The sequence below is a fragment of the Bubalus bubalis genome, chromosome 3 (assembly GCF_019923935.1).
Source record: "Bubalus bubalis isolate 160015118507 breed Murrah chromosome 3, NDDB_SH_1, whole genome shotgun sequence".
Lineage (NCBI taxonomy): Eukaryota > Metazoa > Chordata > Mammalia > Artiodactyla > Bovidae > Bubalus > Bubalus bubalis.
The window spans coordinates 131,385,605-131,408,328 of NC_059159.1; the positions used below are offsets into that span (position 1 = coordinate 131,385,605).

The window sequence follows — 22,724 nt, forward strand, 5'->3', positions numbered from 1 at the left end:
AAACTTTCCTGAATGTAACTGAAGAAAAAGAAACTGTAGTAAATTTAAAGGAATTATTATTATTATTTTTTTACAGCTGTTTATCATGTAGGAGGAATATCCAACCATCTTAATGCTTCTCAAAGGGTGGGTTACTGACCACGTGCATCCGAATTACCCAGGGTGTTTTTTTTTTTTTTTTCCATTGTGAATGTTTATTTATTTACTTATTTTACAATATTGTATTGGTTTTGCCATACATCAACATGAATCCACCACAGATGTACACGTGTTCCCCATCCTGAACCTCCCTCCCACCTCCCTCCCCAAACCATCCCTCTGGGTCATCCCAGTGCACCAGCCCCAAGCATCCTGTATCCGGCATCGAACCTGGACTGGCGATTTGTTTCTTATATGATATTATACATGTTTCAATGCCATTCTCCCAAATCATCCCACCCTCTCCCTCTCCCACAGAGTCCAAAAGACTGTTCTATACATCTGTGTCTCTTTTGCTGTCTTGCATACAGGGTTATCGTTACCATCTTTCCAAATTCCATATATATGCGTTAGTATACTGTATTGGTGTTTTTCTTTCTGGCTTACTTCACTCTGTATAATAGGCTCCAGTTTCACCCACCTCATTAGAACTGATTCAAATGTATTCTTTTTAATGGCTGAGTAATACTCCATTGTGTATATGTACCACAGCTTTCTTATCCATTCATCTGCTGATGGACGTCTAGGTTGCTTCCATGTCCTGGCTGTTATAAACAGTGCTGTGATGAACACTGAGGTACATGTGTCTCTTTCAGTTCTGGTTTCCTCAGTGTGTATGCCCAGCAGTGGGATTGCTGGGTCATAAGGCAGCTCTATTTCCAGTTTTTTAAGGAATCTCCACTTTGTTCTCCATAGTGGCTGTACTAGTTTAAGCTGTGAAGAAACATGTCTTTCACAAGAGAGATGACTTACTAAAAGACCCCAAAAAAGGCTTAAGAAAATTGTGAGTCGTATCTATAATTACTTGTTTCCATTTTAGACAGTATTTATTGACTCTGCTATGAAAAATGAGGGCATCAGCATTTTCACATTTTTTCCCATCTCCTTTCCATCTTTTAATTGTGTTAATTCTATTATTAAATTGTCCATGATTATAACATTTAGATTCTGTCCTGTAACTGTAATCCCCAGAGTTTTTAATTCTCATTTGAAGGATTTTAAAGCTTACCTATGGTTTTTGTATTCCTTGAGCCCTTCATTTTTGCTTCTCCAATGAAATTTTTCTTTTTGTCATTGTTTAGCAGCAACATTTAGCAGCATTTCATTATCATGTCATTCCCCCACTCCCCACCCCAGAAAGGGGACTGAAATCTCTGACTTATTTCATACTTGACAATTTCTGTTTGTTGTTTTTACCATATTTGTAAGATGCTGGACGTCGCAGCTGGGAATAATATTCATTGGTTTGTATTTTCTTTCTATAAGAATTATATAAACTTTGTTATACTTCTGATACTAAACGTCACTACCGGGAAGATGAGAGCAGTCTAAATTTTCTGCCCCTTAAGTTTTAGTATATCTCACAATTTTTGGAAGAAAATACCTGGGGCAGGGGGAAGTTTCTTCTGGTGGCCTGGAAAAAGCTTCTTTAAGTTCAGTAACTTAGCTGGGCAAAGTCCCACTGTTGAACCTTCTGTGTAAAATTTTTGTGAAGTACTGTGTGTTAGCTGGTTTTAGAAAAGGCAGAGGAACCAGAGATCAAATTGCCAATATCCGCTGGATCATGGAAAAAGCAAGAGAGTTCCAGAAAAACATCTGTTTCTGCTTTATTGACTATGCCAAAGCCTTTGACTGTATGGATCACAATAAACTGTGGAAAATTCTGAAAGAGATGGGAATACCAGACCACCTGACCTGCCTCTTGAGAAATCTGTATGCAGGTCAGGCAGCAACAGTTAGAACTGGACATGGAACAACAGACTGGTTCCAAATAAGAAAAGGAGTATGTCAAGGCTGTATATTATCACCCTGCCTATTTAACATATATGCAGAGTACATCATGAGAAACGCTGGGCTGGAAGAAGCACAAGCTGGAATCAAGATTGCCGGGAGAAATATCAATAACCTCAGATATGCAGATGACACCACCCTTATGGCAGAAAGTGAAGAGGAACTAAAAAGCCTCTTGATGAAAGTGAAAGTGGAGAGTGAAAAAGTTGGCTAAAGCTCAACATTCAGAAAACAAAGATCATGGCATCCGGTCCCACCACTTCATGGGAAATAGATGGGGAAACAGTGTCAGACTTTATTTTTGGGGGCTCCAAAATCACTGCAGATGGTGACTGCAGCCATGAAATTAAAAGACGCTTACTCCTTGGAAGAACACTTATGACCAACCTAGATAGCATATTCAAAAGCAGAGACATTACTTTGCCAACAAAGGTCCGTCTAGTCAAGTCTATGATTTTTCATGTGGTCATGTATGGATGTGAGAGTTGGACTGTGAAGAAGGCTGAGCGCCGAAGAATTGATGCTTTTGAACTGTGGTGTTGGAGAAGACTCTTGAGAGTCCCTTGGACTACAAGGAGATCCAGTCCATTCTGAAGGAGATCAGCCCTGGGATTTCTTTGGAAGCAATGATGCTAAAGCTGAAACTCCAGTACTTTGGCCACCTCATGCGAAGAGTTGACTCATTGGAAAAGACTCTGATGCTGGGAAGGATTGGGGGCAGGAGGAGAAGGGGACGACAGAGGATGAGATGGCTGGATGGCATCACTGACTCGACGGACGTGAGTCTGAGTGAACTCCTGGAGTTGGTGATGGACAGGGAGGCCTGGTGTGCCGCAGTTAATGGGGTGGCAAAGAGTCGGACACGACTGAGCAACTGAACTGAACTGAACTGTGTGTTATTTCAATCATCAGATTCTGTTTTTCCTCTCATTTCAGGGAAATCCTGTGGCTTTTTATCTTGGAACCTATCTTCAGTTGTAGTCTTGGGTTCTCTATTTCAGGCACATCAGGAATAACAGTTATCCCAACACTGGTGTCGTGTCGTCACTACATGCTTTCATTTGTCTTTTCCATCCACATTCACTTTGCTTACCTCAAACCTTTTGTCAGTATTTCCATTTGAAATTCCTGGCAGAATTTAGTTCTCTGTTCATTATCATCTGTGTATTAGTTTATCAGTGATGTTTTCTTGGTCTTTTTTTGCTAAGCCTGCATCTCCTTTTGTTTCCTTCCCACCTTTGAGCCCTGGTTTTATTGTGTGAGTGTTCTAGTTGAGTAATTTCAGAGTGAGGCTATAGTGGGGGATTGCTGTCTCCGGAGTAGTAGTCTCCTTTCTGTTGACATCTCTGGCCTGCTGTCTCTTCTCATCGTGTTCATGCCAGTGCTTTTCAGCTCTGTTGGCTCTAAAATAAGGTAGTGACTTTCTTCCCACCACGATGAAGCGAGTTTGTCCCCCTCCTCAACGACAGCAGTACCAGGGGCCGAGTATTTGTGGGGTGTTCTCTGTGAAGCCTGAGTTAGACAGGTGGCTGGATTGGGCCTCTGTTCTGGGACTTTGGTGGCGCCCAGTGGCAGGGTTCAACCCTGGGTTACTGGGGAAGTGCTCTGTCGTGCTGAAGGAGGAAGAGGGCCCACTGCAGTTGTACAGTTTCCCCAATTCAGCCTGTGGCCTTGCAGCCCTTACTTCCCTTAGGGGGAGTCAGCCCATTGTTCTTGTTCCCCTGTCACCCGCTTCTTTGTTTTCCAGCACCTTTTCCCACTACTCCCCACTGGAAGGGGAAGAAGACTTGGCGGCAGGTCGCCTGTCTCTGCATCTGGGGAGGGTTAGTCAGAATCCTCCTGCTTCCTCTGGGCCCAGCCAGGGCCGGGAGACAAGCCACAAGTGGTGCCTCCTGCATTCCTTTCCTTGCCTCTGGTTTGGAAGTTATTATATCAGATTATGCCTCTTGCCTTGTTTGCTTGCTTTTGGTAACTTTGGTCGGGGGTAGGGAAGGAGGCTTGCTTTTTATTATTATTTTTTAACTCAATAATCAGGGGAAGGAAAAATCAAGACTCCATTTCAATTCCCCATCTTAATTCAGAAATCTTTATTTTTATATAGTGTTTCAACATGCATTAGCTTTCCTAATACACAAAGCTCTGGATTTGCTTTCCTCTGTCCAGAATAAGGAAACTGACCTAGTGAGATCAGTGAGATACTTGTTCAGCTGCTCAGTCGTGTCCAACTCTTTGCAGCCCCATGGACTGCAGAGGCTTCCCTGTCCTTCATTATTTTCTGGAGTTTGCTCAAACTCATGTCCATTAAGTCAGTGATGCCATCCAACCACCTCATCCTCTGTTGCCCCCTTCTCCTCTTGCCCTCAGTCTTTCCCAGCATCAGGAAATGAGTTAGCACTTCCTATCAGGTGGCCAAAGTATTAGAGCTTCAGCATCAGTCCTTATAGTGAATTTTCAAGGTTGATTTCTTTAGGATTGACTGGTTTGATCTCCTTTCTGTCCAACGAGATCAAGAATCTTCTCCAGCACCACAGTTCAAAAGCATCAGTTCTTCAGCACTCAGCCTTCTTTATGGTCCAACTTTCACATCAGGACATGACTACTGGAAAAACCATAGCTTTGACTAGACAGACCTTTGTTGGCAAAGTGATGTCTCTGCCTTTTACTTGAGGTACTTGGGGTCATTGCATATTGGACCCCTTCCGCTAAGCCCAGTGGTCCTTCTGTTGCTGAAGCTGGCATTCTCCTGGTTACTAGCACCCGTGACTCGGAAGACAAATGCCAGGGTTTCTGAGTCCTCAGAGCCTCCATCTCCACCCTGAAGCCTAGCTTTGTCTTTGGTCTGCAGGTTTCAGGGGTTTTTATACACCTGTCCTGAGGTATAGGCGTATAAAACATATAGTTGTAAAGGAGTACGTCAAGGCTGTATATTGTCACCCTGCTTATTTAACATATATGCAGAGTACATCATGAGAAACGCTGGGCTGGAAGGAGCACAAGCTGGAATCAAGATTGCTGGGAGAAATATCAATAACCTCAGATATGCAGATGACACCACCCTTATGGCAGAAAGTGAAGAGGAACTAAAAAGCCTCTTGATGAAGGTGAAAGAGGAGAGTGAAAAAGTTGGCTTAAAACTCAACATTCAGAAAACAAAGATCATGGCATCCGATCCCATCACGTCATGGGAAATAGATGGGGAAACAGTGTCAGACTTTATTTTTGGGGGCTCCAAAATCACTGCAGATGGTGACTGCAGCCATGAGATTAAAAGACGCTTACTCCTTGGAAGGAAAGTTATGACCCACCTAGATAGCATATTCAAAAGCAGAGACATTACTTTGCCAACAAAGGTCCGTCTAGTCAAGGCTATGGTTTTTCCAGTGGTCATGTATGGATGTGAGAGTTGGACTGTGAAGAAGGCTGAGCGCCGAAGAATTGATGCTTTTGAACTGTGGTGTTGGAGAAGACTCTTGAGAGTCCCTTGGACTACAAGGAGATCCAACCAGTCCATTCTGAAGGAGATCAGCCCTGGGATTTCTTTGGAAGCAATGATGCTAAAGCTGAAACTCCAGTACTTTGGCCACCTCATGCAAAGAGTTGACTCATTGGAAAAGACTCTGATGCTGGGAGGGATTGGGGGCAGGAGGAGAAGGGGACGACAGAGGATGAGATGGCTGGATGGCATCACTGACTCGATGGACGTGAGTCTGAGTGAACTCCTGGAGTTGGTGATGGACAGGGAGGCCTGGTGTGCTGCAATTAATGGGGTGGCAAAGAGTCGGACACAACTGAGCGACTGAACTAAACTGATATGTCCTTTTGGCTCACGCAGACCACCTGCATCTGTTCACTCCTCAATAGTTAGCCTTTTATGAAGAGTGTCCACTGGGGAGACATTCCTATTAGGCTGACGGGTCACAGTCCTAGAATGGAGGGAGGAGCGAGATTGGAAGAACAGTCTCTGTTGCCCTTTCTGCTCACATCAATGTCCAGCCTCTGGACCAAGCAACACAGCAAGGCACTACTCTGTCCACACAAGGAGAAGTAAATGTTTGCTCATCTCTGAGACGGAGGGGGCATGGGGAAAGTGTGGTGTGGTAAATGTAACAGCGACGTATGCTGCAGGACAGAGTGCCGCATCCAGGAAGAGGTGCTTCTGGGCCACATGAAGGGACGACGTGGGCAGGTAAAATCCTGACTAAGCCTCCTCCAAGGAGGGAAGGCACTTCTGAGCTCCCACGGAGGGTCGAGAGCAAGTGTGTCCTGTTGACTCTCATTCCCCCCACCCCCGCCCCTCGGGGGAGGGTTAGGTCTGGCGCCTTGAAGACAGACCTAAAGCACTAAAGTAATTTACTTCTTTGAACCTGAGCCAAGTGAACAAAGGGGTGGAGCGACTCCAGCTTCTGTTCAGTGGGGGAGTCTGGTCCTCTGAGCCAACAGCATACTCGAGCCTTTGTCTCTGTAGCTTGTTTTTAATGCCTGGCTCCACTTGCTCTTCTTGCTCCTCCTGGAAGGAAGGTGGCCGTGGGGCAGCTGGCTCAGCTCCCTGGGGGGAGGGCGGGGTTGGGGGGAGCAGCCCACCTGGGACCGCCCATTTCCATGCCCTTAATAGAACGGGCTTGAGCTTCCTCCTGCCGCCGGGGCCACACATCGAGGACCCCTGCCCAGCCTCACCATCCAGCCACTCCAAGAGTGTATGTATTTTCTTCCTCTCTTCTTTGTTTCCTCCTAAGAATCACTTATAAAGTTTCCCCCTTCCTCCCCTTAGAATAACTTCAGTGTCCATTGGAGCAGAAAGCTCCCCTCATGTGTCTGCCAAAGGGCCAGGGTCACTTAGGTTTGAAGTGTCTTTAGTGACTCCAGGATCCTTGGACCAAGACTTCTTACTACCCTCCAGTTGTTTATAGATTCTCCTCTGACTCTTAGGTGGATTGGGGCGGGGTGCAGGGTATGTCTGGTGTGAGGGCCAGGCAGGAGGGCTCTGCCATCACCCACTCTTGGCTGCCATGGTTGGGGGTCTACTGGGTTCCTTAAAGAGCAGATGCTGAGTAGATGCTTACCTTGACATGAATGCCCATCCAGGTACAATTACAGTATCTTGAGCCTCTCACCCTTGAAGTGTTTTTGCATGTCTCTTATTTCTTTCTTTAAAAAAAAAAAAAAAAAAAAAATTTATTTGGCTGTGCTGGGTCTTAGTTGTGGCACATGGGGTCTTCAATCTTTGTTGAGGCATGTGGGATCTAGTTTCCTGACCAGGGATTGAACCCCAGACCCCTATATTAGGAGCATGGAGTCTTAGCCACTGGACCACCAGGGAGGTCCTGTGTCTCTGTCGTTCCTAAGTATTCTGAAGTTGTGGCAGATTAATTGGATTGCTTGGTTTTTTGGGGGGTGGGGGAACCAAAAGCAAAGATAACTTTATTGGGGAAGCCAACAGTCTTGGGGAGAAGCGGGACTCCTGTTCCAAAGAACCAAATCCCCATTTGCTGATCAGGGAGCAAGAGATTTTAAAGGGGAAGTTTCCGGAATGCACTGGTATGGAGGGGTGGCTACATGCAGAGGGGCACAGTCACCTTGAACTGTTCATGTGGTGGTCTGATCAGTGTCATCTTGACTGTTTTAAGTGCAGTTAATTTTCAATTCCAGGGTCAGTTTGTTCCCATTTCCTGGAGGTAAACTCTCAAGATTGTGTAAGATGGAGCAACTTATGGCGTGGATAAAGTCTGGTCAGGATTTAGTCAACTTCTTCCATCTGCTGGGGGCTTCAGTACTAAAGGATATGGCTCAGATTATGATCTGTAGCCCTTGCGTGCGTGCATGCTAAGTCGCTTTAGTCGTGTCCAACTCTTTGCGGCCCTATGGAGCGTAGCCCACCAGGCACCTCTGTCCAAGGGATTCTCCAGGCGAGGATCCTGGAGTAGGTTGCCATGTCCTCCTCTGTGGTACATTGCTTGTTTTGAAACTTGTAACATGGCCTGTCCCCTGAGACACACTTGGGCAGTTTCCCTCCACGAGTCTTTAGGGCATCTAATGCCTGGGTTTGGGGTACTTACTGGGACTGATAGAAACTGGGGTAGATCTGCTCAGGGACACACAGGCTTTGGTGGCTTCTCCACGAGACCTGGGGCGTGTATGTGTGTATCTTCACACAGCAGGGACAGTGGTTAAGTGCGCCCTGACTTTAGTGTCACTTAGACCCAGCTCCAGATCATGAAAATTTGATTTCTGGCTTCACTGGTCTACTTACGGGCCATGGGTCATGCTCCCTAATCCCTAAACTTCATCTGTTGTTGCTGAGTCGCTGAGTCAGTCCAACTCTTTGCAGCCCCATGGACTGTAGCCTGCCAGGCTCCTCTGTCCGTGGTATTCTTTAGGTAAGAGTACTGGAGTGGGTTGCCATTTCCTTCTCCAGGGAATCTTCCCGACCCAGGGATCAAACTCATGTCTCCTGCATTAGCAGGCAAGTTCTTTACTACTGAGCCACCAGGGAAGCCCTCACTTGTTAGGCAGAGATAATTGTTCTACATTCTTTTAAAGGCATTGATGAATGTCAGATGCTTCAGTAAAGTACTGGGACCTCTAGCAGCTTATCTCATCAGCTATTTGCCTCCCCTTTCCTAAACCCATGCAGCCCTCCCCTACTTCGTTTTAACTGCACGGCACATGCTTAGACAAATTCCACTATGGTCTGGCAGAGAACAGACTTCTTTGTACAGTGGGGTTTAGCTGTTTTAGACTTAAGATCCACTCTGCTAACTAACCATGATTTAACTTTGGTGCTTGGTAGAGATTTGAGAGTTTTTAGTCCCAAAATAGCACTTGTATAAACTACCCTCTTGGCTGGTACCTAGTCCATTCACTGGTATATATTCACTGGAGTGATGGTTTACGTCCCCGATTGGGTTGTGTGCCTCATGTGTGGGACCTAGAGCCTGGAATGTGCCAGCTGGGCTTGCACTTGGAACCTGTATCCTGTGTGCGTGGGCGCCTGGTGCAGAGCCAGCCACAGTGCTTCCTTTGGCAGCTTAGTATCTGACTGAGAGGGAATCAAAGTGGGGGAACCCTGCTAATGATGAGTTATATAATCATCAGAGCCCTGTTTTATCAAGTGCTCTCTTGGTGTCTAGTTGCTTGCCAAAGCTCGTCATTAAGTTTTCACAATAGTTCAATGATGTGGGTACCAATTTTACAGATGAGAAAACCGAGGTGTGGAGAGAGACTACATAACTTGGCCAAGGTCACTTCTGGGAATCAACGGCATGAAAATTCAAGCCAAGTCTTTTGACCCTGAGGGCCATAGTACACTACATCACTGCTCACAGTGATTCTAGAATGTTGACTCTAGTTAAATAACTTGCCCAAGATCACACAGCTGGTAAATGGCAGAGTTGGCCTGCTGTTACCCACTCTGCTCTGGTGCCTCTGTCCACACCAGGCACTGTGCCAGAGCCCTGGGTGCCCAGGGAGATGTGGAAGTGACTGAAGCACCCGGGTTCCTGGGCCCCAGATTAAATAGGAGGCTCACTTCCCCCTCCTGGTATTTATTTCACAAATTAAATTATAACTCTCCTAAGGGAAATGATTAACTAAAGAAAAGTTGTCAGTTGTGTTACCAGAAGGTTTCATTTTTCTCTGTTCTTTCTCAGTTCTTAACTGTTTACATAATTGTTCCACTTCTTTATTTAATGTTAAACTCCTGATTCTGCTTTTTATCGCTGCATACTGTTGCGTGAAATCAATATAATTCACTTGACCACAACACATCTTTCTGCCAATGGCTTTTTTATTTTGGGATTGCTTCTATTAGTGTAAATTCTAGAAGAAGTAGAATTATTAAAGGATTGAGATACATTATTATCATATAACTTTTTCAGAGTCATTTAGATAGCTACTGGAAGTTGTTGTTTAACCTCACTAACATTTGATTTAAAGTGTTTTGCTATCTTAATAAGTAGCAAAGTAGCACCCTCCATCTTTTAAATTTATATTCTTAAACCAGGGAGACCAAGTTTTGGGGTTTTTTTGGTTTTTGTTTTTAGTTGGCTGTACTGGGTCTTCTTGCGGGCTTTCTGTAATTGGGATCGAGTGGAGATTACTCTCTAGTTGTGGTGCGGTGGCTTCTCTTGTTGCGGAGCATGGGCTCTAGGGCATGCGGGCTTCAGTAGTTGTGAATCACCAGCTTAGTTGCCTTGAGGCACGTGGAATCTTCCCGGACCAGGGATCAAAAACCCATGTCCCCTGCCTTGGCAGGAGGATTCTTAACCACTGGACCACCAGGGAACTCCAAGACTAGTAGTTTTCACATTGGTTCCCTAATTTAGGTAGTGTAGAAATAACTCTTTGGCATGTTTGATGGTGTATATTTTCCCCAGTCTACTGCCCCCCACCTTTTAGTTGTACTTTTCATTTTTCAGATTTGTCCTTTGAAGAATTTCAAGCATATACAAAAGTAGAGAGAGTAGTATAATGAATTCCCATCACTTAGTTCCAACTCATGCCTAGTTGTCAACTCATGCCTAATCTTGTCTCATCTGTACTCTAATGCAAATATTCCCTCCTTTGTTATTTTGAAGCAAATCCCAAGTAAGATACTTAATCCATGATAATCTCAGTATCTCTAAAAAGATACAGACTTTAAAAGAAAACCATAACCACATGACTTCCCTGGTGGTCCACTAGCAGAGGTCACCTGCCAGTGCAGGGGACCTGGGTTGCATCCCTGGTCTGGGAAGATCCCACATGCAGTGGGTAAACTAAGCCTGTGCACTGCAAGTACTGAGCCTGCGCCCCCGAGCCTGTGCTCTGCAACGAGAAGCCACCTTCATGAGGAGCCCACGCACTGCAACTAGAGGGTAGCCCTCTGCTTGCTGCAACTAGAGAAAGTACATGTGTAGCAAGGAAGACCCAGCACAGCCTAAAAAAAGTTAATTAAAAAAAAACACACACACATAGTTTTTCTTTCCCTTTTTTTAAAAAAATTATATATAATTATTTGACTGTGCTCTGTCCTAGTTGTAGCACCGGAGAGTCTTTGTTGTAGCATGCAAACTCTTAGTTGCGGCATGTGAACTCTTAAGTTGTGACGTGTAGAACCTAGTTTCCTGACCAGGGATCGAACCTGGGCCCCCTGCACTGGAAGCCCGGAGTCTTAGCCACATGGACCACAAGGGAAGTCCCTACTTTTTAAAAATTTAGTCAGACCTGTTGAGTTTGTTTTTATTTTCTGTCACAAAAGAAGGATGGTTCTCAAAAGTTAGGCAGAGACTTAGAGAAAGGATGAAGGATCCGCTTTGGTACTGACTGGATCCAGAGTCTGAGGAGAGACCCTCCTGTCTGGAGCGAGCCTTGTGGGTCTGGTATGGAAGGAAAGGGTGGGTCTCTCACCTGGCTCTTCGCTCTTGCAGGCTCATCCGTCACCATGGAGCTGCTGCGCCCAGCCCTCCCCAGCTACTTCCTGCTGACCCTGCTAAGCATATGGACAGCTGCTTCTGAGGCTCGTGCTGTGTCCACAGGGATGCCCACCATCAGTGCAGCCTCTTTTCTGCAAAACCTCATGCATCGCTACGGGGAGGGTGACAGCCTTACCCTTCAGCAGCTGAAGGCCCTGCTCAACCACCTGGACGTGGGAGTAGGCCGGGGCAACATCTCCCAGCCCGTGCAGGGCCCGAGGAACCTCTCGACGGTAAGGCCTTCAGCTCCGCCCGGCACCAACTCTACCCTTTCAAGGTTCACAGTCTAGGTGGGGCCAGGTGAGCCTTGATGACAGAGCAGAGGGGCCACTTCTTGCCCTGCAGTCTGGGTCAGCTGGTCTGAGACTCCAGCTGCACCTCACAACCTTCTCCATGGGTGCATTGAAGCCCTTAGCCCAGGACAGCCATGCAGTAGGGGCTGCCCGCTGTCCAGACCCTGCCACAGAGCTGTACTGGGAGCTCTTGGAACTGCTGCTAGGCTGGGGTTCCTGGGTCAGCTTGTGCTTCTAATAGAGTTTTTGCAAAAAACTCTTTTTGCAAAACTTTGCCCGTCATCCTGGGTGAGCCTCAAAGTACCTCCAGGTGCAGGTGGCAGATCTTCATTATATCCTGTATACACTGAGATGGGCTTCTGTGGTGACTTAGACAGTAAAGAATCCACCTGCCATTGCAGGAGATGCAGGTTCAATCCCTTGGTTGGGACAATCCCCTGGAGAAGGAAATGGCAACCCACTCCAGTATTCTTGCCTGGGAAATCCCATGGACAGAGGAGCCTGGCAGGGTACAGTCCATGGGATTGTAAAGAGTAGAACACGACTGAGTAAGCAACAACAATATACTGGGATACTAAGGGACCCACCGTGTGTTCTGCAGGGACCAGGATTAAGACTCGGGTGTTTTGGCTTCTGATTCTCTCTTCTGTCTTCCATGTCATCTTGGCTAATCAGAGTCTGAGGCCGTGTGTGGCAGCCAAATATAAGTCACCCCACAATGTCTTTATACATCTCCTCTGTTCCCTGTGCTGAGTGTTGTGAGAAAGACAGAAAAAAAATGAGTCATCTTCAGGGAGTTTACCGTTCAGATGGGGAGCTCATCCAACCAAAGACAGAGTTAGCTGATACTTAGATGAAGTGTTAAGAGGCTGTGGGTTGGAGAGTCATTTTCGGATTCAGAAATGACAGGAGCGGGTGAGTATAGGCTCACTGGTCAAGGAAGCTTTGTGGGTGGGGTGTTCTGGAGCTTCACCCTGAAGGAGAGCAGAGTTCAGAGAGGTCAAGTAGCCAGAAGTGGGGAACCATGTGGCATAGATGTGGAACCATGAGGGTGTGGTGCACCTCTGAGTCAGAGGGGAGCCTGCCCCGGATTGGGGGCTCATGCAGCCTGACCCCAGCAGCCTTCTGGTGCAGCACAAGGATTTTTGGGGTCACCAAGTCTAGCCCCCAGCTTTGTAGGTCCAGGAAACCCTCCTTCATCAGCCCTCCCAGAGGGTTGGCTCATTAGACACAGACCCACGTAAAACCACACTCAGTGAAAGACTGACGTGTGAGTGTCTAATTAGAAGTGAAATGGCAGTGTTTCAGGGGAATGGTATGTGAGAACCACTTACCTGATGCCTCCCAGGGAACTGAGAGCCCAAGCCCACTGGGCAGCCCATGCCTCTCCCTGGCAGACCCTGAATCTTCAGGTACTCCTCCTCCCTTCCCCAGTCTCTGCCATCATATTCTTCAGGCTGCAGACATTACTGCATATGGCCCAGGAGACCCGTGTTCCCCGTAGACACCTGTGCTCAGTGGCTCTGGAGAAGCATCTGAAATCTGCATTTTACTATAACAGCTCCCGGGGTTGTTGTGATGTGGAGCCAGATTGGGTATCTGGGAGAAACTGCATATTCAGGTATGCACAGAGGCATGTTTTCCAGCAGCCGCACCCTGGTCATAATAATTGGAATCCAGTTGTTTCCAGAACTTCTGGGTAGCCATTCATAGATGGGCGTGTGGAAGGCATGTCTGGGTGGCTGATCTCTTAAGATTACTTATCAGTGTTTTATGTTTAGGGACTATTTTGCTCTCATCCTTGGAAATTAGCCTGCAGATTCCATGAAAGTTAGCCAGTTCCATCTTCTATTCTTCATCTTGGAGAGCTCCTCAGGGGCAAGGTGTGACCTTGGGTCCTAAGAGGCTTTCTGCCCCTCCCTCTTGGTTTCAGTGCTTCAGTTCTGGAGAACTCTTTGCTGCCCACAACCTCAGCCACCAGTCGCAGATCGGGGAGCGTGAGTTCCAAGAGTTCTGCCCCACCATCCTCCAGCAGCTGGACTCCAAGGCCTGCTCCTCCGAGAACCAGGAGAATGAGGAGAACGAGCAGACAGAAGAGGGGAGGCCCAGCTCGGTGGAAGGTGAGCCAGGACAGGGAGGCAGAGCCTGGTGTCCATGCTTGTCAGCACTGGGACTGCTGGGGTGATCAGATAGAGCAGCTCACTGAATGATTAACTGGTTATCCTCCTCTTATCATCGTCAGGAGGGGTGAACAGAAGTAATGTCTAAACTGATATCTCCCATGCTCATGAGACCAGTCCAGCACATCACCAGGCTGGGCAGTGTGGCTGGTGAGCAGTCAGTGTGAGGCTTTTGGACCACTTTCCCTTTTGGTTTTCATTAAACTACCAGGGGGCCAATGCCTTGATTTTTTGAGTTTAGCATTTAAGGCTTTTCACAGTCTGCCCTTGTCCCACTTCATCCACCTACCCTCCTCCTCTGCCTGGACCTCTGCTCCAGCCACTGTACCCATGGCTCCCTTGGGCCTGGATCGAGCTCCTGCAATCCTGTCCTGCTGGTGTGAGCTGCCAGCATTTGGTACCTGGCACATGCCACATGTGTCCTGCCCCACGTCATTATTTAACTCTTGTGGTCTTTAGCTTTTCATGGGTTCACCTGCCCCTCCATCTGAAAGGTAAGCTGCTTTGGATAGCAACTTTGGTGTATGTTTTCAGGCTTCTTCACAGCACCCAGCAAGAGACACTCGGCAAGCATTTATTGATGGGCTGGCGGAACTCTGTCTGCCCTGGTTGCAGCTGGGTTCAAAATGGGGAGTTGCACACACCCCCAGCAGCAAGAGCACCCCCGCCCACAGTAATGGCGGCCCTCGTCTGTTCTTGTTCCTCCACAGTGTGGGGCTTTGGTTTTCTCAGTGTGTCACTGATTAACCTGGCCTCTCTCCTGGGAGCCCTCGTCCTGCCCTGCACGGAGAGAGCATTTTTCAGCCGTGTGCTCACTTACTTCATCGCCCTGTCCATTGGAACGCTGCTCTCTAACGCGCTCTTCCAGCTCATCCCAGAGGTGCAGTAGAACGGAAGCGTGCGCGTCCTCTCTCCCCGGGGTGTCCCTGCCCCAACCTGTGCTCCAAGGCCCCTGACAGCCGCCACCTGAAACATTGATGTCTTCTTCTAGTCAAGGGACCCGAATGACTTCTGCTTCTGAATCTCCAGGGCCTCCTGTCACTCCTGGGGCACCCAGGTCGGCCTCTGGCCTCTTCAGGGGTTGTCAGATGCAAGGCTGTTAGCACTCACCCCCATCACCACCACCACACCATCACCATGCTGGGGATCTGTCAGCCTCCTTCCCCAGTTAGTGCCTTTCTTAAGCCCGGTTGGCAGGGCTTGAAAGGAAAGTGGTCAGTGGTGGCTGCCCCTACCCTTGGTCCTCCTGACCCCTGCCAATCTAAGTAGAGGCCCTGGAAGTACTCAGGTGTGGCCACCAAGAGATGATCCATCTGGAATGAGGTGGAAGGAAAGAGGTTACCAACTGAAAAGTGGAACTGGCTTAAAAAGATCCTTTTTTTTTTAAAGCAGGCCCTAATCCACACAGTGTGGGCTTCCCTGGTGGCTCAGTAGTAAAGAATCCACCTGCCAATGCAGAAGACACGGGTTTGATTGCTGGGTCAGGAAGATCCTCTGGAGGAGGCGATGGCAACCCACTCCAGTATTCTTGCCTGGGAAATCCCATAGACAGAGGAACCTGGTAGGCCGCAGTCCATGGGGTTGCAAAAGAGACACTACTTACGACTAAACAAAAACAATCTGCAGGATACAAAGCCAAACACAGAATCAAGACTGTGAAACAAAAACAAGTGAAAGTGACCTGCAGCCCTTCACACCTTGCATCTTGACTTCTTCCTGATAGGAGTGACTTCCTGGTGCCCTGACTTGACTGTTTTGAAATATTCGTTAATTTTGTTCTTTAATTGTAACCACTGAGGAGCTTAAAAAAAAAGGCCCAAGGTGACAGTCTGCCCACCTGTCAACTCGGGCAGGGACGTGCAGTGGGGCAGTGGGTGACATGCCCCCCTCCACTTTGAGAATGTTGGCTTTGCCCTCCATAGGCAGCTGCCCAATTTCCGAATCAGAAGACTTCATGGGGATTTCCCTGGTGGTCCAGTGGCTAAGACTCTGAGCTCCCAACACAGGGGGCCTGGGTTCAGTTCCTGGTCATGGAAGTAGATCCCATATGCTGTACTAGCAACCGAAAAAAAAAAACTCTATGGGATGCCGGCCTTGCCTTACCTGTTCCTGCTTCATGATGAGAGAAGAAATTTGGTTTAAGGTGAACCATCTCGATGCTATGTCAGAATTGCACATGAACCTAGCAAGCACTTCTCAGGGCAGGCCTCATCTTGGGCTATTTTTTTTCCAGCTCTGGAAATTAAATTTATTAATTTTTTTTTTCAAGATTGGAAATGAAATGCTGTGTTGCCTATTGAATAGAAATACAATAATGGTGCATACTCTACCCCTGGCCTCACAGGGGAGGCCTCGTCCTGGCTCGGTTTTGTCCTGCCCGGAGTGCGTGACCCTGAGAAATGGAAGAGGAAATATTTTTTGGCGGGGTGATCTTGGAACTCTGTTCTCTATGCTGCAGCCCTCTCAAAGCAAATGGAAACAAACGAAACCTGAGGGAGTTCTCTGGTTGTCTAGTGGTTAGGGCTCCAGGCTTTCACTGCTGTGGCCTGGGTTCAATCCCCTGTCGGGGAACTGAGATCCTACAAGCTATGTGGCCGAAAGAAAAAACAAACAAAAAACATAGAGGGAAAAAATGGCAAGAAAACCTGGGCTGTTAAGAGTGTGAATTCTTCGGGCATTGGGCGTTATTTGTTTATCCTTTCTGTCCTGCACTTCTGACCTGGTTGTGTCCTGTGCAGTGCAGACCAGGTGCGAGGAGTGTCCATGTGCCTGCAGCATGGGTCGGATGTGCAAACATGTGTACGTGCAGCACAACGGTCTCTTCCCGGGCTCTTGTTTCCTCTCTCGGACAGCCCTCGAGTCCAAAGTCCGCCAGGCACCCTCTGGCCTGGCCTGGGGACACTTCGGCTAAGACTGCAACTGCCCTGCCAGGCACAGCAGCAGGCAGGTGGGACTTGGCCACCAGGCAACAGGGGCAGGAGAGAAACAGCGTTCCAAGACCACCTCAAGCTCCTCCCCCATTTCTCCTGAACTTGATTGAAGGAAATTTCATCAGACTTGAATCACTAACAAATGTTCTGTTTCTCTCTCCCTCCCTGCTTGTCTCTCTCTGATTCTTCTCCTTTGTCTCCTTTGTTAATATCTGTCAACCAAACCCCTCCTGACCACTCCCTCCCCCCAACCTGCCTTCCCTCAATGGTGGCTGCCATACCCTGGGGCATTGGCCCTCATCTCTGTCCCGGGTGGGGCTGGCTCCCCCTCTCCATGGCAGTTTGGGGGTATGGTCTCCTCTGCGTGACCGTCATCTCCCTCTGCTCCCTCCTGGGGGCCAGCGTTGTGCCCTTCATGAAGAAGACTTTTTACAAGAGGCTCCTGCTCTACTTCATAGCTCTGGCGATTGGAACCCTCTACTCCAACGCCCTCTTCCAGCTCATCCCTGAGGTATGACGAGCCAGGGCCCTCTCGAGAGCACGCCACCTCCTGGGGGACTGTGGGGTGCAGTGGGAGGACCACCCCCCATCTCCACGGATGGTGTAGCGAGGAGATCTCTCCTTTTGGAAAGTGAAGACGGGACACAGACACGAGCAGGGAGAGGCAGTTTGAGCAGGGAGTAGGTTTGAGAGCTGGTACAGAACCCAGCTCCCCTTGTGCACTAGGGCAAGTCACCTAACCCCTCTGTGCTGCAGTTTCCTCATGCAGAAAAGAGTAAAAATAATAGGCTGGACCTCAGGATGAGGTCATGAGGGTTTTGTGAGTTCATGTTCATAAATCACCTGATCACCTGGTGCTCGCTGCCTACCAGGTGAAGAGAGATAGTGTAGTTAGGTCACATAATGGCCCCCAGTTTGGAGCTTTGGAAATCAAAGGATTTCCAAAACCGGAATCAATAGGTCTCAGTGAAAAAAAATAGTTCTCCTCAGTAGGGCATAAACTTCTAAAGACCCTCTGTCTTTTGCATCAGAAAGTAAGCTGAACCCAGCAGTCTGGCCTCACACATGTTGATGGCCCCATTGCCCCTTCACCTGGGCTAACCAGGACACCCTCCATGGCAGAGGAGGAGCACTGTGTTTGTAAGGTTTAGCAGGGCCAAGAAGGAGTTTCTGATGCCGTGTGGTCTCCTTTTAGACCCGCTGATGCAGGAAGCAAGCATGAGGTGCTTCACTGTGGGTGGTCTGACAGGCCCGGACCAGCCAGAGGTGAAGCAGAAAGATGATGCCCTGTGCTTTGTAGCACTTCATTTTCCATGCTGTGGTTTTGTGTTTCCTGAGTTGATCCTCAGATCACTTCTGTGATGTGTAGGAAAGAAGGACTGTTTGACCTGTTTAACAGATGCAGAACCCGGCCTGCACAAGAGCTCATGTCCTGGTTCTTTTAGTGGAGAACTGTTAGTTGCCTCTGTCCACTCCACTTTCCCTTAAGATGGTTTGACTGTCTTGGAAAGTTGGCCTGAGTGAGTCATTTCTATTCTAGAACTTGACCTTTAATGTCTCTTAGAAAACTACACTGAATTAGAGACTGCATTTTGTCTCTTTAAAACAGAAAAGAAAAAAACACTTAGTTTTTAAGCAACCCAGAGTTCCTGGTTCTGATGGCCACTTTTATCTGGGACCCATCCATGGGATGGCTGGTGTTTGCTCTTGAGGCCCGTTTTCTATCAGAAAACTGAGGAGCAGGTGAGCAGACACTTTGTCAAGTTCCCCGCCACTGCACACAAGTTAGGAGCTTCACTGGGAATGGTATTCTCCTAACTTCTACTCCTGTCTGCTTTCCCAAGGATTTTTTTTTTTCCTAACATAATAAGCGAAGTTTCAAGAACCCAAAACAAACTTCCCCAGATTGATACATGCAGTAATACTGTCTGCTCCCTTGGCTTTGTGGTCACTGGGAGGTCTGCGGTCAGAAAGATGCTGCAATTCTTAAGGTTCCATCAGGGAAAGGATTTCCCATTTTAGAAAGTTTAATTACGCCATCTCCCTGTGTGTTTACATGCAGGTCATCCAGGGAGACTAGATAATGACAAAAATAAACACAAGTGTCTCCTCCTTAAATACAGAATTTGCCGGCAGAGTCTGCCCTTATTACAAAGCACCAGGAGAAAATAAAGACAGGGTTGTTGTTAAAAGTTCTGCAGCCTTGTCCAAGGCTGTTCTTCCTGAAAGTAAAATTCGAAAGACGATCTGATGTCTTTTTTCTGATGTCAGAAAATCAGCTAGAGAGAACCCAGCAGGTCTGGTGGCATGACATGAGGAAAACATCAAGGGTTAGATTTTGCTGGAAAAAGATGAAGTAGATGGCAGACATGTCCCAGTCTCTTCCTTTCTTGGAGTCAAGGAGGTGGTGAAAGAGAGGAGAGGGGACCAGTGAAGTTCAACTCATTTTGTTTTCCTGGGTCCACAGGCTTTTGGTTTCAACCCCATGGAAGACTATTATGTCTCCAAGTCTGCAGTGGTGTTCGGGGGCTTTTATCTCTTCTTTTTCACAGAGAAGATCTTGAAGATGCTCCTTAAACAGAAAAACGAGGTGAGCCCTAATTGTTGGTAAAGGAAGTGCCTCCCAGGAGAGCATCCGTCTCAGAAATCTGTCCCAGGTGTGCTGTTAACCTCAGTGCTGATCCAGTGAGCTTAGCTGGATCCTCCCACCATGGATTCAAACCCACAAACTTCCTGAGTAGATAAACCCACCTCACTTCAGAAAGGGGACAAGCAGGGGGCAAGGGCGAACCAGAAACCAGGTCTGGCCTGTGTGCCTCCTCCCAGGCAGTAACTTGCCCTCTTTATCTTATTCTAGATTATTTCCTTAACAGATTTTCAGCCCTTGAGGAGATGTAGAAAGGGCACTGTATACGAAATATGTCCACAAGGAAATGAGACCGGTTTTTGTGGTATAGGTCCCAGAAGTTGCCTTTGGTGCCTGGCTCCTAGTTTTCCCCTAAACAGTTGCTGAACGGGATATAATCAGCCATTGTGAGGAGCCTCTCTTAAGCACCTGTGCTGTGCCTCCTGCCAGGAATAAGCACTGGCCCCTCAGTCACTGCTCTGAGATCCATCCCATGCCAGCTGCACGCCCCACCCCGCCCCTTTCAGCTTTCTCCATTACCTTGCCCTCGGCTTCTGTCTCTCCATTGCCTGCTCATGGTTTCCCAGGCAGTGGGAGTGAGGTTCTCCCAGTGCTCGTGGCACCTGCTGGGTGGATGGTTTTGGTGAGTGTTGCTCTGGTTTGACCCCCTCTGCATGGTGCCTCCAGCATCATCACGGACACAGCCATTATACCTCTGAGACGCTCCCCTCCCAGAAGGACCAGGAAGAGGGGGTGACAGAGAAGCTGCAGAATGGGGATCTGGATCATATGATTCCTCAGCACTGCAGCGGGGAGCTGGACGGGAAGACCCCCGTGGTGGATGAGAAGGTCATCGTGGGCTCCCTGTCCGTCCAGGTCAGTGGACTGTCCTCCGCTGGGAGATGCAAGTGGGGACTGGGAGGTGGGAAGGGGTTCCACGGTAACAGCCTTGATGACTCGGGCCTGCCCTGAAGGTCTGTCGTCCACCCTTTGACCTGGGGACCTTGGGGTTGGGCTTCCCGGCAGGACCTGCAGGCTTCCCAGAGCGCCTGCCATTGGCTGAAAGGCGTACGCTACTCAGACATCGGCACGCTGGCCTGGATGATCACCCTGAGCGACGGCCTCCACAACTTCATCGACGGCCTGGCTATCGGCGCCTCCTTCACTGTGTCCGTCTTCCAGGGAATCAGCACCTCAGTGGCCATCCTGTGTGAGGAGTTCCCACATGAGCTTGGTAGGGGCCCGGGCACTGCCCCCACCCCAGCCTGGTCCACTGTGCTGCCTCCCCGCAGCCCTTCAGAACACAGACCATGTTCAGTGAACACATTCTCTGTGCTGTGTGAAATCAAACCACTGATTCTCAATAGCCGAATCAGTCACTGAAAATCGATCATTGCATAAGGACACTTGGAGGTCCAGTGATTAAGACTCTGCACTTCCACTGTACGGGGCACAGGTTTGATCCCTGGTCAGGGAACTAAGGTGCTTCGTGTCACACAGTATGGCCAAAAAAACCCAGAAAATTGATCATTGGAAATGATGGAGTGTTTACCAGCATGTTTGTTTCCCTTTAGTCCCATAACCTGTGGCTCAGTTTCCTCACTTCTACACTGGGATTAATAGTGGTACCTAGCTTGTTGATTCATCGTGAGAAACATGGAGAAAAAAAATCATGAAAAGGACTTATGACATGCCATTCACTAGACTTAAGTTTTCAGTATTGGTTCTCTCTTACATCCTATTAATCTTCCAAAGGCTGAGCTGCATGTTTGAGGTCTGGTGGGTAGAAGAAAGAGATGAGCCAGTTGGAAAGTCCTTGGTTTTATCAGAGGGAGAGTGTAAAAATCCTGGACTTTTTTGAGGCTCAGATATTCAAGGTCATATCCCAGCTTTGCCATTTATTGGGCAAATGACTTAACATCTCTCCATCTCGATTTTGTTTCCTAAAAACACCATGCATTACAGTTTTGAGGAAGGAATCTCCTTCTATTTCACCATCAATCAAAAGAGAAATGAGGCCATGGCTAGGTGATTTTCTCTTTTGAAAATCCTGTGCATTGTGTAGGCTGGACGCACATGGCCAGCCTCATAGACGCAAGCTTGCAAGTATCTTTGGTGTGGAGGTCAAGGGGGCCCTAGCCTGTCATTATGAGCTCTAGTCTGGGCTGTCAGGATTTTCACCCAGACTCCATCCAACATTCAGTCAGTCTGTCCTCATCAAGTTGTATGTCCCACAACCTAATATGACTCTTCTGTCCACACCCTCCCTTCTCGTCCTCCCTGCTGTAGGAGACTTTGTCATCCTGCTCAACGCCGGCATGAGTCTCCAGCAGGCTCTCTTCTTCAACTTCCTCTCTGCCTGCTGCTGTTACGTGGGCCTGGGCTTCGGCATCTTAGCCGGCAGCCACTTCTCTGCCAACTGGATCTTTGCACTGGCTGGAGGAATGTTCTTGTATATTTCGCTGGCTGATATGGTAAGTCTTCTGTAGTTTTAATGCCTTGTAGGCAAAACTGGATCAGGTTATTAAGTTCATTGAGTGGGATGACAGCTAACGTACATTAGTTACTTTGTTTTTAGTAACAACTTTATCAACAAATCAGTTCATGTGTGTGCACATGCTAAGTCGCTTCAGTCGTGTCCAACTTTTTGCGACCCTTTGGACTAGTAGCCTGCCAGACTCCTCTGTCCATGGGATTTTCTAGGCAAGAATACTGGAGTGGGTTGCCATGCCCTCCTCCAGGGGATCTTCCCGACCCAGGGATCAAACCCAGATCTCGTATGTCTCCTGCATTGCCAGGTGGATTCTCTAGCACTCAGCCATGTGGGAAGCCCAAATTTGTACACCACACCATTTACCTATTTAAAGTATACAATGCTTTTTTTAAAGGGATATTAGATTTTTAAAGGATGAAAAGCCTATGTTCCTTGGGCATATGTCACTGAAGAAAATGATCTATCTCAACTCCAGGGTCCTTACCTAAGTATCTTTTAGATATTCATAGATAAATAGAAAGAAGGAGGCAGGAAGGGAAGGAAGGAAAGAAAATAACCCAAAATTATTCTCCCTCAGAACACCACCATTTGGGTTTATCTCTTGTTTCTTCACAATGCATCGTGTTTGTTTTTAAACAACTAATCCCACTGAATATGCACTTCTGTATCCTAGTTTCTTTTTTCACTTGATACATCCTAGACGTTTTTCATGCTGCATATTCTTTAAAGGCATCCTTTTCAGGGAATTCCCTGTCAGTCCAGT

General features: G+C 47.8%; 1 protein-coding gene across 5 annotated transcripts in view; it reads left to right on the forward strand.

Annotated features, from left to right (window-relative positions):
• The window catches only part of SLC39A14 (solute carrier family 39 member 14), a 51,537-nt gene that overhangs the window by 23,689 nt on the left and 5,124 nt on the right, over positions 1-22,724 (forward strand). For 4 of the 5 annotated variants that reach the window (XM_006047913.4, XM_044940111.2, XM_044940112.2 and 1 more), the window contains 7 exons: positions 11,394-11,671; positions 13,665-13,851; positions 17,183-17,352; positions 19,309-19,431; positions 20,155-20,343; positions 20,494-20,701; positions 21,757-21,941. In XM_006047913.4, coding sequence (XP_006047975.3) covers positions 11,408-11,671; positions 13,665-13,851; positions 17,183-17,352; positions 19,309-19,431; positions 20,155-20,343; positions 20,494-20,701; positions 21,757-21,941 — 1,326 coding nt within the window. In that variant the 5' untranslated portion in view covers positions 11,394-11,407. Of the gene's footprint in view, positions 1-11,393; positions 11,672-13,664; positions 13,852-14,621; positions 14,792-17,182; positions 17,353-19,308; positions 19,432-20,154; positions 20,344-20,493; positions 20,702-21,756; positions 21,942-22,724 lie in introns of all 5 variants that reach the window. The other variant, XM_044940110.2, reaches the window with a different exon arrangement.